We start from the raw sequence: 17,986 nt of genomic DNA, 5'->3' as shown, positions 1-17,986 counted from the left end.
CATGTTTATGTTGATTTAAAATTAACTTGTCATTGATACAAAAAAATATTTATTAATATTCGAATTAAAATATATGTTGTAGAATCAGGTTTGCTGCAATGGAAAATTAATTATGAATTCTAAAAGCAAATTGTTATAAAAGTGATTATTTTTCTTGTTACAAAATTGTTTCCGATTTAAACACAAACTTAACCTCATGACCCATTGACGTAGTTGACCTGCAGACAGGTTACGATATGTACTACTGTGCTTGTTAGATAGGTAAGTTACGACAACTCCACATAAAATCATCTGGACTAAGAAACTTGCAATGATAAGTAGATTTTCCATCAACATTTCGAGGATGTTTAAACTGTTTTGCTAGGCAACTAAAAATTTGCTGCTATTAACATAACTGTTTTATTTTCTAAACTTATAAAACATGTTTGTTAGTTAAAAATATTTTTAAAACTTTAAATGTCTACTAAGCAAAGTTTTTGAATTTTATAATAACGAATCTCTTTCCAATAGCAATATCGTAAAATTAATCTATTTATAAGTGCACTTAGTTCCCATTAAAAGACAAAAACTCTTGACTGGTATTAATATTTAAAACTTTTTGCAAAAATAGAAAGAACTGTACAAAAATTGAACAACTTTAAATTCTTACATTAATAAAAAACAGAAGTAGTTTAGAAAAATATCTTAGAATAATCTTTCATTATAGCATTGTCCTCAAGCCATCATTTTTTAACCCCCTTTGATTTTAAATGATACAATCCATACATTAGCCAGCTTAAACTACTATATAAAAACTAATTTTAATGCTTGAATTGTTTTAGACTCAAATCAAAAAGTTTGTGTAAAGATAACAATTGTATTTAAAGTTTCATCAAAATATATATGAAATTATGAAATATAGTTTGAATTTAAAAAAAAAAATTGAAAATCAAATCTATAAACAACATAAGGATTTTCTAGATAAAGAATAAACTGAACAATATTCTTTGAAAAAAAAATTGCAAAATTATTAACTTTTGTAACGCATAACAAGATAAAAAACTATTTTCATAAGTGTAATACAAGTCTGTTCTAAGTTCTGTTTTAAATAAATATAAAATAAAATACCTAATAAAGTTAACCTAGTTAAAAAAATTTATAATTAAAATGTCATTAGTAAATGAAATGCACTGCACTGCCATTAAGTTTTAAAATATTTGTTTGATTATTAGTAAATTAAATCTTGTTTCAGTACTTATTTTAAGAAAAGCTTTATCAAAACCATTAAAAGTAAAGTTTACAACAACAATTACTTAAGTTAAGTTAATAAAAAACATATTTATCTATCATTAAAATTCCATACATTAGTATTGTTTCCTGCAGTAATTGCTTGCATCGTACAATATCCATTCTGACATAAAAATAAAAAGTCAGTTCTTAGAATTAAAAGTTTGCTGAATACTAATGTATTAAATATTGTACAGACTTTTAATATTTGAACTGAAAACTCTTCAAATTTTATCCTGTACATGAATAGTGAGCTATTAGACATTTATTAGTTTAATCAAGTTCATTCTAGTAAATTACTTGATACTAATTAACAACAAAACAGCTAAACGGCATTTGAAAGAATATATACAATGTTACTGGAGTAGTAGAAGTTGTTACTAATTAGCAAAAGCATTTTTAAGTATTCATACTAAACTGCTGTAATGCTTTAATGTTTATAAATCAACTTTAAGAGAAGAAAAAAACCTTGTAAGGAGTTTTAAAAATAGTCAACTAAATTGTCCAAAATTTTGTTGATTATTTAAATAAATTCGATTAAAAATTTTTTGACTTTGTTTATACCTTGTAGATACGTCTTAAAAAAAACGAAAATTTATTTAAAAATATTTAAAATTTAACGTCTTATAAAAAAGCAGATTGAAAAAAGTAGAAGTAATTTTTTAATAAATTTATATTCTTTATATTAAAATTACTTTTAATTAATTGTAATTAAGTCTATGATAAAGTTTTGAATATATAAATAAGTGAGGCCATAAGAAGAATATAAAACTATTATAACTTTTTGAAAATTGTTCAAATATACTAATTGCTAAAGTTAACCTATATTATACTTTTTTATTTCTATTAACTTTACACTTTTAATTTGCATGATTATGTAAAATACTTTTCCTTGCATGTAGCTCTACTTAAATGTAACAAATATTTTTCTTACGCGAACGGGTCTACATTACACGAAGACAAAAATGCACGAGTTTATTGATGTTCATTTTTAATTTATTATTATTTATTATTAAAACAGTTTATGGATGAAATTTTTACAGTTCAATAATTAAAAATTTAATTAATTTAATCTGGTAATTCTTATGCACGTACATTTGGGCTGTGTTAAAAGTAATTTACAAGGCTTGAGAAAAAAAATACAGTTAGTTTCTTATAAGTCAAGTAAAATGTAACAGAATACTTAATTATAAAAAAACCTTGTGTAATCTGTAATAAATTCTGTTTAAATATGAATTGTTTTGAAACTAATAAAACTTTTAGGTGAGTGGTGGAAAAATTTTGTATTCAGCAAGTCATATTTAATAAAAATTTCGTTTTAGTGTTGACTTTTTAAAAAAATGTACTTGCGGGCTGCATAACTTGAAAATATAACATAAAAGAAAATTTAAAAAACTAGAGCAAAATTGTAATAAAATGATTTACTATTATTGTGATCTAAGAAGTACTATTGTGAACTGAAAATTAAATTGAAAGCGTATTCGAAAATGTTAAGTATCAAAAAACTAAAGTTTATTTGTTCTTTACGAGTAGTTTTCAAGGTACTTAGCGGGCCAAGATCTGACTGAATCTGGGCCGTACGTTACCCATCGAAAATCTTAATTAGAACCTGACATTATAATAATCTATCATATAACGAATTTTGGACATTTAGAAGTTAATGCTAAGTAACATTTTTTGAGCCGCACAATATACTTAAATTATTTCATAAATAGGCATATTGTAAAATTTTTGTATCAGAGATTAGAAATACTTCAAAAGATAAACAGTTTATTATATACACAAAGAAATAAATATTTAAACATCATTGCTAATCTAGTTTTAGAAAGTTGGACCAGCTGGTTGATTATCTCACATGAAGAAAAAAATTGTTAAGTAGTGTAAATTGCTTGAAAATAGGAGTCACAAGCACTTTTCTTTCTGTATTTTACGTAAACTAAAAGGACTTTATATTGTTTTAGTTATACCTATGGGTCAAATATTTAATAGCAAGCTAAATCTAGTAAAATAGCAAATTAGAAAGTAAAAATTCTATGACTTCTAAAAATTTTAAGTATGCCTTTTATCATCCCCTTACTAGTTATCGCCCTCGACTAACTTAACTTGCTCCCAGGGGGACGATATCGCCCACTTTGGGAAACCATTGTTTAGAGCATAAAAAAGTAAAAGCTGTTAGGTTTATTAAAGGGTAATTTTGGAATTTACACTAAATATTATACGAAAAGTTTAGAAGTTTAATAGGCCATAACCTGTAAAAGGCCATGAGGCCACAGTTTGAAACATACACTAGAAATTCTGGAGTTGATAGTGAAAAGCAAAAAAAGTCATCATGTGTTTTTAGGGAAGTGTTTTATAAATCTTGTCGGAAGGGTGCCGTATTATTTTTAATTATTTAATGGAACGTTATGAAAAAAAGTTTGGGAAACCCTGCTTTAGACTAATTTACCTTATTTGATAGCTCAGGCTTGATTGATTTTATGCAAGTCTTTGGATTTTTCTAAAGCTCACTATATCTTTTATCACTTTTTAGTTAACCTATTTTCTTAAAATTTAGTTTTTATTTTCTTTAGACATTAAGTCTACTTGTATTATTAAAAATGCTCAAGTGTTTAAGCTTGATTATAAGTACGTTTTTAAAGTTTTGGGCTCCTACTACTTTAAAAAAAAAATTATATTAGACCTTTTTAACTTTACAGAACTTATTTCCTTAAAAAGCATTGTACTTTAAAACTAGTTATGTTGATTAAAGTTGAATACAAACAAATAATATTTCTTTAAATTCGTTTACATTAAAATCACTAGCTGTTTTATTTGTAGTGTTTTGCAAGCCTTAAAATGAGCCATTGACTAAAGTTTACTACCTGTTTCAAATGCTAAAGTCGTCTTTAAACAATAAAAACTGCAGTGGTATTAAGTCTTGAAGTTTTTCTCGTTGTTTAGTTTTGTAAAAGCAAAAATTTTATTTTATTAAAAATAATACATAGTACAAACTTTAAAAATATATGTTAAAAGTGTACCTTATTGATACAAATTATGAAATTATGTCCAAACACAGTATAACTAAAGAAATAATAATCAATATATACAAAGTAAAAGCTCATATTAAGTATGAAAGTAACTTAGTTTTCTCATTAACTTTTAAAAGTATTTTTAAAAATTTACTAAACAAATTGAACAAACTTAGAAAGTTGCCTGAAAACGGGAAGAGGTGTTTTAGGGTTGCATATAAAACGTGGGAGACGAAGCGTGACACCCCGGGTTGGCAGGACGATGACGTCATCACTTTGAACGACATTCACCACAAGACCAGACTTGGTTAAAAGCAGTGTTAAAAAATCCCCGGCAGTGAAAATTAAATTAGTTCTAAAAGTACACGCTATAAAATTAAGAGAATTTATCGAACGCACTCAAGCGTTCCAAATAATTTCCTCTTTGGTTGCTTTTGTTATTTTTGTTTCTCTTTTTTGTTTAATGTAGCATTAAAAGCGTGTGTGAAACAAACAGTTGTAGTTAGTGGTTTTGATATTTTATGAAGTCTTCCACGTACTATTTAAAATATAAAATTACATAAGGGCCACAGATGGGACCCCTTACTAAAATTTATTGTGAGTATTGTTAGAAAATTTTAGTTAGTTTTCATCGTTTTATACTTTTAAAACTTAAATAGTAAGTTTTTACTGTATGCGTGAATGAAAACATAGCGTAGATAAAAAATATTTTCAATATAGTTCACAATGAGCTTTAAAACATTTTGTTTTATCTTATTAACATACTTTTTGAAACTTTATGCAAACTATATAGTTCTATTTTATTTGCAATAAAACCGGACTTGATCTTTTAATCTAACAACAAGTATCTTAAATAACATTAATTTTTAAATATATTTATGCTTCTTTTATAAAAAGATTACAGTTAACTAACAATAAAACAAACTATATTTGACATAATAATTCTAACATTTAAACACTAAAATATAAAACGAACAGTTAAAAAACGAGCACTTTTTGTGAGATAAAAGTCACATAAAAACAATTAAATTTCCTACAAAGTCCTCTAGTCATCTAACTTCATAACAAAAGCGTTCATCCCAACAAGTTACTCTTAAAAAATTAATCGAATTTGGATACTCGTAGTACTCTGAAGCAATCAGTCCCGCCAACCTAAAAGACCACAATTTCTGCATTGATATATATATATCAAAACACAGTTCTTTTTTTGTTACTTTGTATTGCATTTTTTAATTTAGAGTATTTAACAAGCTTAGAAAAACTTCAAACAAAAAATTTTGAATGTTGAAGTGTAAAAATTTCGGGCTTTTAATTATATAATTGATATTGGTCTGATGAAAAACTGTAAAAATGTTAGTTTTATATTTAAGTAGAGCTATATGCAAGGTAAATATTTTACATAATGAATTAAATTATCAGTTTAAATTTAACTGAATGAGAAGTTATTAGAAAATTAAACTAAAAATTAGTCAATATATTCGAAATTGAATCATTTCAAGATCTTATAAATCTATTAAATAACTAGGCTGGGTTTTTGAAATTTTTCAGAAAAATGTTATCAGCTCGAGTCAGCCTGAAATTAAAAATAATATTACTAGACTTCTTGAACTTTTAAATGTGCTTTTTATTTGGTCTTTATACTTGGCTTTAGGTTATTAGAGAATAAGTTTAAAACTCTCACTTAATTTAACTAGAATTTATTTCATTCATGAATAATAGTTAAAACTAATGTTGGTATAGCTTTGTTTTAGTATGAGGACTGTACTCAAGCTAAACAAATGACTTAAATAAAGTTATCCGAAAGTTTTGTATTGTCATATCTTCTTTCTAGGTATATATTTACTACATCTGCGTATATGTCAAAGTGTTATGATATATAAACATTTTTTTATTTTCAAGATGTTTTTAGTAGTTGTTTACTTTTATTAAACTTGAAAATGGTTTTATTTTCAGAAAGGTATATTTTTAAAGTTTTATATTTTACTAATGGCCTTTTTTTTATAATAAATACTTTATTGTTAATATTATTAGGATAAGTTTAACTCTAATAGAAAGAATATATTTATTTTGATATCCTTTAATCTGCTCTTTTATAAGACGTTAAATGTTAAATAGTTTTAAGTTAACTTTTACTTTTGTAAGATTTATCTCTGAAGTATGAACAACATCAAACAATTTTTTGATCGAATGATATCAAAGAATCAATAAAAATCTTAACAAATTAGTTGATTGTTTTTAAAACTGCTCATATAAGCTATTTATCCAATCTTAAAGTTGATTTATAAACTTTATAGCATCACAGCAGTTTTAGTAGAAACTTTTCAAAATGCCTTAGCTTATTAATAAAAACTAATACTACTTAATATATTCTTTCAAATGCTGTTTAGCAGTTCCTTTGTTAATTAGTATTAAGTACTTTACTAGACTGAACTTGATTTCACTAAAAAGTCTTTAATAGCACACTACTTAAGTACGTGATAAAATTTGAAGAATGTTTAATTCTAATAGTTGAAGACTGTAAAACTTTTTTATTAGACAAGTATTTAGCAAAATTGTTATTCTAAGAACTGACTTTTAGTTTTATGTTAGAATGGATATTTTATTATGCAAACAGTTACTACAGAAAAAGAAACTACAAAATATGGAATTTTTTGTTAGATAATTAAGTCAAATGTTTTTTACTAACTTAATTTTAGTAACTATTGGCATAAACTATATTTTCAATGTTTTTGATAAAGTTTTTCCTATAATGATTGTTGAAAAAAAAATTAAAATCATAAAATAGGTGCAGTGCATATAACTTACTAAGGACATTGAAGCTATAAAAAAAATTAATTATTTTTACTTTATTAATTATTTTGATCTATTTTTTTTAATAGAACTAAAAACAGAACTTTATTGTACTTAGTAAAATACTCTTTCAAATTTAATGCTCAGCTTTAGTTTATAAACATGCAGCATCTTTTAAAAAATTGCTGCTTTGCTTGATTTTTACTTGGAAAGACCTTTCTTTTTAGCTATTTTTTGTTTAAGTTAAACCAGTTTAAAAGGTTTTTGTTGTATAATTGTAAACATTGTGCAATACTTGTGGTTTTAAACAATTATAAATGTTTCAATAGTGCTCTGTGATACATGTTTGTTATTGAGCCAAATGAAGACTAAGTTTTTGAGTTTTTTGACTTCAAACCGTATTGTAAAACTTTTGTTAATCAAACCAGTAATTTTTAACAGTCAGTTTTTTATCATTTATTAAAACAGTCATAAAACCTAAAAATGTTAATGGAAAATCTGTTAATCTTTGCAAGTTTCCTATTTCACATGTTTTTGTGTGCACTTGTTGTACCTTACCTATCTGCCAAGCACAACAGAAAGTATCGCTTTTTGACTGAAGATCAACAAACACAATGGTGCATGAGGTAAAACTTGTATTTAAATCGAAAGTAGTTATATAGTAGAAAAAATAGTCCCTAACAATTTTGCTTGTAGAATTTATAATGAATTTTCTTTTGTGGCAACTTTATTTCTACAATTTCATTTCAATTACAAATATCAGTGAACATTTTTTATTTTATATCAAATCAAAACTGCAAACTAGAGCTTTATTTTATATACAAATGATATCGCATACAGTTTTTTTTTAACAAAAATAGATTTTATTCTAAATTTATGATTGATAATGTATTACCAACTCCATTCTTAATATTAATATAGATGGACATCAACCATACATGCAGTAGTTGTTACTCTGGAAGGATTAGTTGTTGTACTTGCATTTACTTCATCTTATCCCATTAAGGACTATACAACGTTTGTTGGCTTTAAATATATAAGATGTTTTAATCGAGTTCATTATATATATGCTTTTTAATTAGTTTTATGTCGTAATTTATTTTGCAACAACATAGTTTTATTAGCTGTTAAACTTTTTAAATTTACTCAATCTTATGAAATAATGACTAAATATATTTAGTGCTGGTAAATAACTAAGTACGAAAAACTTTTTTACACCTTTCTTACTAGTAAAGAAATCAATGTAAATACTATTTATATATAACAGTTTTTGTCGCGTTTAGTTAAATGTTGTAATTTAAAAAAAAGTATTTTATTAGCTCTTTTTAAAAATAATTTATCCAACAATTGTCAATTCAAGCTTACGCTATTACACCTAGAAGGTTCTTCAGAGTTTTTTTAAATTGACATATTTTATTAGCTGTAGTTTTAAAAACAAATTTTCTTAAAATATTCTTCAGTAGTAACTGGTTTGTTCAACTTATTTCAATTTAATTAAACTATATTTTATTTTTTTAGTTGGACTGGTGTTTTCGGAAGAATAAATATGTCATGGTGTCTTGGTTACATGATAAATGGTTAGATATTTGAAAAATTTATAAGCTTTTTAAATGTCTAAATGATTAAAATTTTTCTATCAATTATTGTTTTTTATATATGCCTTTATTTTTCAAGGAAAATAAAACATATAGACCGAATATTGTGTATCACTTGTTTATAATAATCAGTAATTTAATATTTGAACTAAGTCTACTAATTTTTAGCAAAAGTTTTGAAACGTTATAAAATAAACACTTATAAATAATACGGTCAATGCGTTTATTTTAAATTAAAAATGTTTAACTTTACCTTAAAAATCGCCTTTAAAAATAACTTAAGCTAGAGTTTTTTTTTGTTCACTAAATAAAATAAAATAAATTTTAGAAGCTTTAATTTAATTTGATTTTTTTTTTATACTACATATACGTAAAGTTTTTGAATGTTTTAAACGAAAACTCTCTTTCTTTGTTTTAGTTGTTGCTAAAACAAAAAAGTAACCTTCTAACTGCCTGATAAACAGAATAAATTTAAAAAAACCAACATTTATTGATACTACAGATTTGTTGTGGATGGCAATGTTCAGAAAATGGAAAGATGTGTCAAAATTAGGATTCTTACACCACATAATTGTAGTAGTGGCTTTTAACCTCTCTCTGGTTTGAAATTATTATTTGTTTTTATATCCATATTTTGTTTTTATTAAAATTTATACTAAAACTTCCTTAAGAACGCTTGTAATTGACGTATAAATTTTTAAGTGTTAGTTAAAAAACTAAATCATGCAAATTTTTACACAGTATTTTGGAATCTTTATGTATTACGCCAACTTCAGATTAATTTCCGAGTTTTCAACTCCTTTCGTCAACTTTAGGTAAAACATTTTTTGATTGTTCAAGCTAGCATTTAATTTTTTTAATCAGATGTAAATTTTTAGTCTCTTGTCTACTTGTATTAGCAATTTATTACACAGTTATTAAGTATACACTCAACGTACTGAATAATCGAATTTTTAAAACAAAGCAACTAATTAATGATTTTAAGGTGGATGCTGTCAGTTATGGATAAGAAACAAACAAAAACGTATTACTACAATGGTGTTACGATGGGTTTTTTCTTCTTTTTGTTTAGAAATGTGTTAGCTGTGCTTGTTTGGATATCAGTCAGCTTTCTTCTTGAAACATCTGAATACTGGAGCAAGTTTGTTGTTAAAAATTTTCATTTTAAGCTTAAACTTACGATTTTTAAACTAAAATCTGCAGATTATCTCATTACTTACTGAAAAATAAAAAATAATTTCTCTCAAAAAATATAGCTTCATTTTTTGAGTTTTTTATTTTATAAATATAACTTATGTATAAATACTATACATAGTTGTTTAAAATGAAGTATATTACTAAATTCGAAAAATGAAATCTACAATTTACTACAGTGTCACAGACTTGATTCACTACGGTTGGATCTGTCTCCAAATCGCATTGGACCTGATGAACATCTACTGGATGAATAAAATAGTCCAGGGGTTTTTGTCATACAAAAAATCAGCTAACAATGTAGTCGTTGATAGTCTAAGTGAAAACTATATCCATCAAAGACAAGGCTCTCTTGCATAATGAGTGATTTAGTTCTGGACAAGATGTTAAAATTAACATGTGGTGTATAAATTGATTGCTAAAAGGTTTTTCGCACATCAGGTTCTTAGACCTAACTGTTTAAGCTGTTTATTGTCGTTATATATACATATGTTTTCAATACTTTCTTTTGCTTCGTTTTTGTAGAACCTTTGTAACCAAATATATTTTGTTGTTTTCGATTTTGATTTTTACAACAAAAGTTTTTAACTTTGGTGATAAAGAATGTTTGTGTTTTTTATTGATTTCTGTTATCAGTTATTGAATAACTTTGTTATTGCCTGTTGTATATTGCTTTGTTTAATAAACACTAAATCACAGTTATTGTTAGAATTTGATATATATTTTTGGCAGTAAGTAACTAATAAACATTTATAATAAAAGTTGTAATTAGTGAATTAGATATTTTCAGAGTTGAACGCTAAAAGCGTGTGGCTAAGAAAAGAAGAAAAGTTATAAAAGTAATAAGTCTAATCAGGCTGGGTCTGTTACACCTTAAAGTTTTAAAAGCAAAACTACTGAAAAAATATTAAACAAATATTTGTTTGAGATTTATTCAGCATTTTTATTGTTTTGTTGATTATAAACAATCTAATCGCTTAAAGAACAGAGTTAATTTATATTGAGTTTTAAAATAAAGAGTTTTTAAAAGACGAATACTGGAAAAATTGTGCATATATATATATATACAAAGTAAGGTAATTGTTTAAACTTGAACACCTTCTACAGAGCCCACTTCAAACAACTTATTGGAAAGTACGATTTTAAAAATACTTGTACATATGTTTCATAGAGCTTTAATTTTTTATAAAGCTCTAATCATCAAACAGTTCGATTCAAAATAAAAAGCACTACTAAACATAGATTCAAAAGTTATGCGAAAAAAAAAACAGTATGACGTAATATTGTGAATGACAAACTTTCAGTACAAAAATCTATCTTCTATCTAACTAATCAAACAACCAAAATTACATTAATATATATATATATACTATTTAGTGTAAGAAAATACAATGTTGTAGTCAAGGAATATTTTCGTAAAACATAAAACTAAAAATTAAAAATTTGTTACATACAACTTAAAATAAAAGCAAAATCATTATTAAATAATTTCTTCAACGAAAAAATTTAAATACATTAAACTAAAAGTATCCTTCGGCTTGTATTGAAAAACGATAAATTAACAATATCCATGATGAAAAAAAAAGTTTATTTTCTAGAAAATTTGTAACTATTTTTAGATAGTCTTTATAAACTAAAATTTTGAATGTTGAAATGTAAACATTCATCACGTGATTGATATGGGTCTGCTGGTGACAGAATATAAAAAATATATCGTTTGTAAATAAAGTAGAGCTAGCACAGCAACAGGTAAGTAATTTTACAAAACAATTTAAATTGACAGTTTAAAATTGTCTAAAAAGCAGATGAAGGTTGACTACAAAATTTCAGTATACTTTTAAAACTGAACAAACTCTAACACTATAAAGTACATAAAAGCTTAGGTTTAGGTTTTAAGAAATTTTCAAAAAAGTTAAAACTAGCCTAAGATTTTTAAAAGTTTCAAACTTGCCTGAGTGTACCACGGTATAGAGATCAATTTCTTCTACACATTTTTTGTACAAAATTATTCCAAAAAAAATCTAAACAAAGAAACTGTATTTGGGTTATATATAAACTTATACTTACACGTAGATCAGTTCATACTTTATTTTACCTTTTCTTTCACTAAATCATTTTTCTAGTGAACCTTTTGTCACCTATAGAATCAAGTAATCCAGCCTGATAGACAACAACTACTGCACTGGTATACTTTTAAAATAGTATTCGTTTTTTGTTACTTTGTATTTCGCCCTATAATTTAGAGTATTTAACTATGCTCAGAAAGTGTGTAAACAAAAATTTTGAATGTTGAAGTGTATAAATTTCGGGGCTTTTACCATATAATTTATGTAGGTAAAACTGTAAAAAATGCATTAGTTATATTTAAGTAGAGCTATCTGCAAAGTAAAATGTTTTGCTCAATATTTTAGGTTATCAGTGTAAAGTTTACAGAAATGAAAAAGTATTAGAAAAGTAAAGTATTAAATTTAACATAACTAGTATTAAACTACATGAGATCTTATAAGTCAATTTAAAGTTGTAAAAGCAACTTCTGCTTTTTTCACAATTTGCCTTTATTTGAGACTTTAATTTTTTTTATGTTTTTAAGTAAAGTTTTTTTAAACTTTTAATCAAGCTTTTAAGATTTCAGATTTGTAAAATATATCTTTTAAGTTTATAAAACATCAAAAATATTTGATTAAATTTATCCAATAGCATAAACAGGGTTGCCACTTTACCTGGAAACCTTTAAAACCCTGGAATTTGACAACTTAGGCAAAAAAATCTATAAAAATCTGGAAATTGAAAATTTTTGAAAAAGACCTGGAAAAACCTGGAATTTTAAAATTAAAAAAAATTTAGTTGTAAAATTTTGATTTGAATTAAAATATCTACCATATAGATAAAAAAAATTTGTCATCATCAAAAGTTTTTTAAATTAAAAACCATATCTAAAGAAGTTGTACAGAATTTTTCGCTGTTTATATACTATTTAACACGATTTTTTACCTTAAAGTTAGGTTTAAACTTATAAAAGAACAAAAAACGTGTACCTTAAAGACCTGGAAGAAATTTGGAAAACCTTGAAAAAAATGATAAAACGAGTGGCAACCCTGCATGAACAAAATTTTTTTTACTATTTTAAAAACTTTTCATTCTTTTCAAAGTTTATTAAAAGTAATTAAAGCATCAAAGGTGTTTTAGTATAAATAATTAAAAATTTATTTGCTATATACTAAAAACTGATAAGAATGCAAAAATTATTTCAAATGCTGTTGAGCAGTTTCATGGGTAAATAGTATTAAATATTTTACTGAACTTGATTGAACTAATAAATATTTAATAGCACTCTTCTTATGTACTGGATTATGTTTAAAAATTCTTTATTTTTAGTACTGAAAGAATTTTTAGCTTGTCCATTCAATGATTAACGTAAAAAAAATAATAATACTAATAACTAAATAATCAAATTTAAACTTAAAAAAAATTGTGTGCACTACAAATTTTCTACTAACTATATTCTAATCATATGAAGTTTAAGATAGGTCAGTGTTATTTAAGAAAACTTCATTGTACCTAAGTTTTGAACAGAATTTAGAACACGCCTGTATAACACGTAGGAAAAAATTATTTTAGCTGTAATGCTCAACTGTAACTTATAAATTTGCAGCAATATTTTTTTTTCAAAAACAATATTTACTTTGTTTATTTTTTATTTAGAATAACAAAATTGGATATTAGTTTTAGTATGCATTTTAAGTTGGTTTAGTAGTACTGCTCCTAAATAGAATTTGCAAGTGTAAAAGTGTTTACTAACTCTTTAGCACTTTTAGTGTTTGTAGATGATTATAGATAGAATATATTTGATAAGTTAAACAATTTGAATTTTATAATTTTTAAAATTTTAAAAGTTTTTATATTTAAGCTTCTACTTATTAAATAATATAACGGGAAGAACAAAAAAGTATGTTGCTTTATTAAAAAGACTGGAATCTCGAAAGTTAACTTAAATTTTATAAAGTGTTATAAAACATACACAATAGCAACTCTACAAAAAAAATTATTTTATTAATCGAGTTAAAAACATTCATGCAAAAACTTAACTTTTCAAGTGGTTAAGGTTTAATATCCAACAAAGTTTAATTATACTACAAAAAAACATGCCTAATAGTTTCAACATTTCAACTTTTGAAGTCTTTTTTGTTATTAAAATGATTTTTTTTTTAGTTTTAGAAGCAAAAGTTTATGAATCAATTACCACAAAAATCTTAGTTTTATTTTACGGCAAAAAAAAATTGCTAACAGTGATGATTTAAACTTTTAAAGCTTGACTTTTATAAACTTTTATTTTTTGAAAAAATCTTACAAAAAGCAAAAAATTAAATAGCTTTTAACTTTTGACAAACTGCACAGTTTTCTAGTAGTAGAATAAAAACTCAAAAGTTATTTTTTGATGACCAAATGTTTTATTTACATTGCTGTTAACTTTTTTTTTTCAAGTTATATTTAAAAATTTACATATATATTTTTAAGAAATTTCACTTACAGTTGTTATCTTTTTTTAAATTTCTTTGGACTTGACCTATACATAATTTAATCATTTAAGTTAACTTCATAGTTTTATTTTTTTATTTTAGTTATAGCTGGCTAAAGTTAAGATTATAATTCGTTTTTGAATATTAAGGTCAAAAGGTGTTTGAAAATTATGGCCAGAGGATAATGCTAAAATTAAATATGAATACAATTTTTTTTTTCTAAACTACTTCTGTTCTTTCATTTGTGTAAAAAATTTAAAGTGGATAAATTTTTGTGGGGTTCTACATTATCATTTTATACTTTTTCACTAATTTAATATTTTTAGACCAGTTTGACGGTTTTTGTTTTGATATTGTAAACTTTGTACACTGTTTATGGTTTTAAATAGTTTTAGTTGATACCTTTGTGCTCTGTGATACAGATAAACTATTAAGATATTTTTAGATTAACTTTTAGATTTTTTCTAACTTCCAAACAAACTACAAATGTTTAGTAAAATAAATCGGTATTGTTTTTAACAGAAGCTTTTTTTACTTAACAAAAACAGTGATAAAAAACCTCAAAATGTTGGTGGAAAATCTAGTGATTTTAGCAAGTTTCCTATTTCACATGTTTTTGTGCGGGCAAGTTGCACCTTACCTGTCTAAAAAATACAATAAAAAGTATTGCGATCTGACTAAAGATCAACAAAGAAATTGGTGCATGAGGTAAAATTGTTTTTAAATACATTACTATGCTACTTTAACATAGAAAAAATATTTAACAACTGTAATTCTAGAATTTATAACATTACAAACTACTATTTTAGCAAAAATTTTCAACAGTTTCATTTTAATCAAACACCAGTGCATAGTTTTTAATTTGTATCAATGATAACTTAATTTCAATAAATATGTACTTAGTAATATTTTTTTTTTGTTAAATTATTTAAACTTTGTATACAAAGTTAACAAATTATGTTTGTGTTTTATTGAAAGCACTATAGCTTCATTTTATATACAAATTATAGTGTATATTACTCTTTTACCATAAATAATAAGTGTTGACTTGAAACGTATGTTATTATGTATTACAAACTCAACATAAACACAGATGGGCATCAACCATACATGCAACAATCGTAACTCTGGTAGGAATTGTTGTTGTAATGAAAGTAACTTCAACTTATCCAATAGAAGACTATACAACGTTTGTGAGCTTTAAATTTATTAGATGTTTTATCTGAATTAATTTTTGTACACTTTATTTTATTACAACTAAATATCTTGTTTATTTTTTCTAAAACTTTCATTTAAATACTATGATAGTTTTTCTAAATGTTTAATTCTCTTATCAAAATGTATTAGTAAACATTTAAAATACTCATTATATCTGTTAACTGTTAAGTACAAATATTTTTGTCTGCTACTATAGCAAATAATCCAAGCAATTTGAATAAAAAATGGACAATTATTGTAGACATTTATAAAGTTTATATTCTAAGTTTTTTTAATAAAACCCATATATGCACTAATTTTACAAGCCAGTGTTTCTCGAGTATCCTTAGGTAGTGATTTGTTAAAAAAATAATTGAGTAACTAATACATTTTAGTGGGTTTTATTTAGCATAACATTTTAATTTTTTAGTTGGACTGGTCTTTTCGGAAGAATGAATATGTCATGGTGTGTTGGCTACATGATACATGGTTAGATATTTAAATATTTATAAGAAAATGATTTAAATGTTATAATATCTTTGCATTCGTTTAGTTTTTGTCAAGCTTAATCACTTGTATTTAGTAACAGCAATTTTTCATTTAACACGAATTTAACTTAAGTCTTCTCTTCTTTCAGCAAAAATTCTAAAACCTCAAACCAAACAAATAAATTATCTAAACTTCCCTGCATATTTTAGAATTTAAAAGCTTACTTTAGCTTAAAAAGGTTTTTAAAGTAGTACTAAGCACGAAATAAATATTTGTTGCTACAATTTTTTTTTTCCACTTGACAACTTTAAAATGTTTAAATGATTTATTTATATCTCTGACTTTTTAATTTGTTATTTTTATGTATAAAAAAAATACTTATCTACATGATAATTATTAATTACAAATTAAAAGTTCTCAAAATTTTTTACAGATTTTGTGTGGATGGCAGTTTACGGGAAAGGGGTTGATGCGTCACTGTTGTCATTCATACATCACACTATTGCCGCAGTTGCCTTTTACCTCGCTCTGGTCAGTTTGAAATTATTTTAATATTTCATATCGTATCTTTTCAAACAAAGATAGTTAACTAAAAGTATTCTACATATTTATTAAAGTTGTAATTGTTATATAAGATGTGAAGTTTTAAATAAAACAGTAATACATAAAATTCGTTACAGTATTTTGGAAAGCTGACATACTACGCCAACTTTAGGTTGATAACCGAATTTTCAACCCCTTTCGTCAATTTTAGGTATTTGTTGGTTGTATAAACTTGTATTTTGAAAATTTGTCTATCTAAATTTATACAGAAATTTTGCTTTTTTGTTTTGGGTTTAGTGTAGTTGTTAATTATATACGTAAAGTGTACTAACTTAGAAGTTTTCAAAAACAAAGCTAAAATTGTTTTTGTTAATGCTAAACACAAGTTTTAAATATGTTTTTTTTTAGCAAATATTTAATCTCTACTTTTTTGTTTTACCAACGTTTGCTTTATTCATTAGGTATACATTAAATGTGCAATTACATTTAAAAAAAAATTTATATAAAGCTAGTAGTTTGTTTGATAAATTTTCATTTATACTGTTTAGGTGGATGCTGTCTGTCATGGATAAGAAACAAACAGACACGTATTTTTACAATGGTGTTATGATGACTGCTACCTTTTTCTTGTTCAGAATTGTTTTAGCTGTTCTTGTTTGGGTATCAGTTGCTTTTCTTCTTCAGACACCTGAATACTGGAGCAAGTATGTCGTTTAATTTTTTTTTTAAATTTTGTTTTCAAATTAAAATACTTTAAATTACTACATGTTACTTACTTAATTCAGAAAACATTTTTTTTGAAAAAAAAAACCTTAACTACCCCATGTTTTTCTTATGCATATCTATATAAAAAGAATATAGTTTTATTACTAACTATATCTTAATTTCAAAACGATAGTTCTTTTATATGTGAGTTATTAAACTTGGCTAAAAAACTCAATAACTTACAGTGTCACGGTTTTCCTTCACTACGCTTGGATTTGCTTCCAAGTTGCAATGGACCTGTTGAACACATATTGGATGAGCAAAATAGCCAAGGGAATTTGGTCATATACACAATCAGCTAACAATGCTGACGATAATAGAAAGCAGAACTAATATTTTAGCCCCAGAAAAGACATTAAATTGTGTCTGAAGTGTATGATTCAATAACCGAAAGATTTTTTTTCATGCATCATATACTTGGACCAAACATCTGTTTGAGTGCTTTTTTGTCGTTAAATAAACCTGTATTTTATAGAATTGCTTTTGCTATATTTATATACAACCTTAAGATAGGAATTTTTTGTATAGGTATCTAACAACTTAGTTTTTAGTTATATAATTTTTTAAGTTTCCGAGTTCAAGTGTACTTATTACAGGGTTTCCACTTTACCTTGAAAACACT

At 24.9% G+C, this 17,986-nt stretch overlaps 2 protein-coding genes across 2 annotated transcripts; both read left to right on the top strand.

Moving 5' to 3' along the window:
* Nucleotides 1–7,592: 7,592 nt before the first annotated feature.
* On the top strand, nt 7,593–10,213 carry LOC145833035 (TLC domain-containing protein 4-like). The gene is made up of 7 exons (XM_082940237.1): nt 7,593–7,690; nt 7,986–8,081; nt 8,583–8,641; nt 9,162–9,259; nt 9,401–9,474; nt 9,645–9,800; nt 10,033–10,213. Exons 1-7 carry the CDS (start codon nt 7,593–7,595, stop codon nt 10,211–10,213), a joined length of 762 nt encoding a protein of 253 aa, XP_082796363.1.
* A 4,767-nt stretch (nt 10,214–14,980) lies between these two features.
* On the top strand, nt 14,981–17,697 carry LOC145833034 (TLC domain-containing protein 4-A-like). The gene is made up of 7 exons (XM_082940236.1): nt 14,981–15,078; nt 15,464–15,559; nt 15,998–16,056; nt 16,490–16,587; nt 16,737–16,810; nt 17,148–17,303; nt 17,550–17,697. Exons 1-7 carry the CDS (start codon nt 14,981–14,983, stop codon nt 17,695–17,697), a joined length of 729 nt encoding a protein of 242 aa, XP_082796362.1.
* Nucleotides 17,698–17,986: the final 289 nt, after the last annotated feature.

The sequence above is a fragment of the Thalia democratica genome, chromosome 4 (genome assembly GCF_965202585.1).
Source record: "Thalia democratica chromosome 4, ktThaDemo2.hap1.1, whole genome shotgun sequence".
NCBI lineage: Eukaryota > Metazoa > Chordata > Thaliacea > Salpida > Salpidae > Thalia > Thalia democratica.
The sequence above is the reverse complement of the archived record's forward strand: the minus strand, read 5'-3'. Positions and strand labels throughout refer to the sequence as shown.

Coding starts and splice junctions, on each gene's coding strand:
- LOC145833035 (XM_082940237.1), top strand. CDS start 7,593: ATGTTTTTGTGTGCACTTGTTGTACCTTACCTATCTGCCAAGCACAAC. Junction 8,642..9,161: donor TCTTGGTTACATGATAAATG/GTTAGATATTTG, acceptor TTGATACTACAG/ATTTGTTGTGGATGGCAATG. Junction 9,260..9,400: donor TGGCTTTTAACCTCTCTCTG/GTTTGAAATTAT, acceptor ATTTTTACACAG/TATTTTGGAATCTTTATGTA.
- LOC145833034 (XM_082940236.1), top strand. CDS start 14,981: ATGTTTTTGTGCGGGCAAGTTGCACCTTACCTGTCTAAAAAATACAAT. Junction 15,079..15,463: donor CAAAGAAATTGGTGCATGAG/GTAAAATTGTTT, acceptor ACATAAACACAG/ATGGGCATCAACCATACATG. Junction 16,811..17,147: donor ACCCCTTTCGTCAATTTTAG/GTATTTGTTGGT, acceptor TATACTGTTTAG/GTGGATGCTGTCTGTCATGG.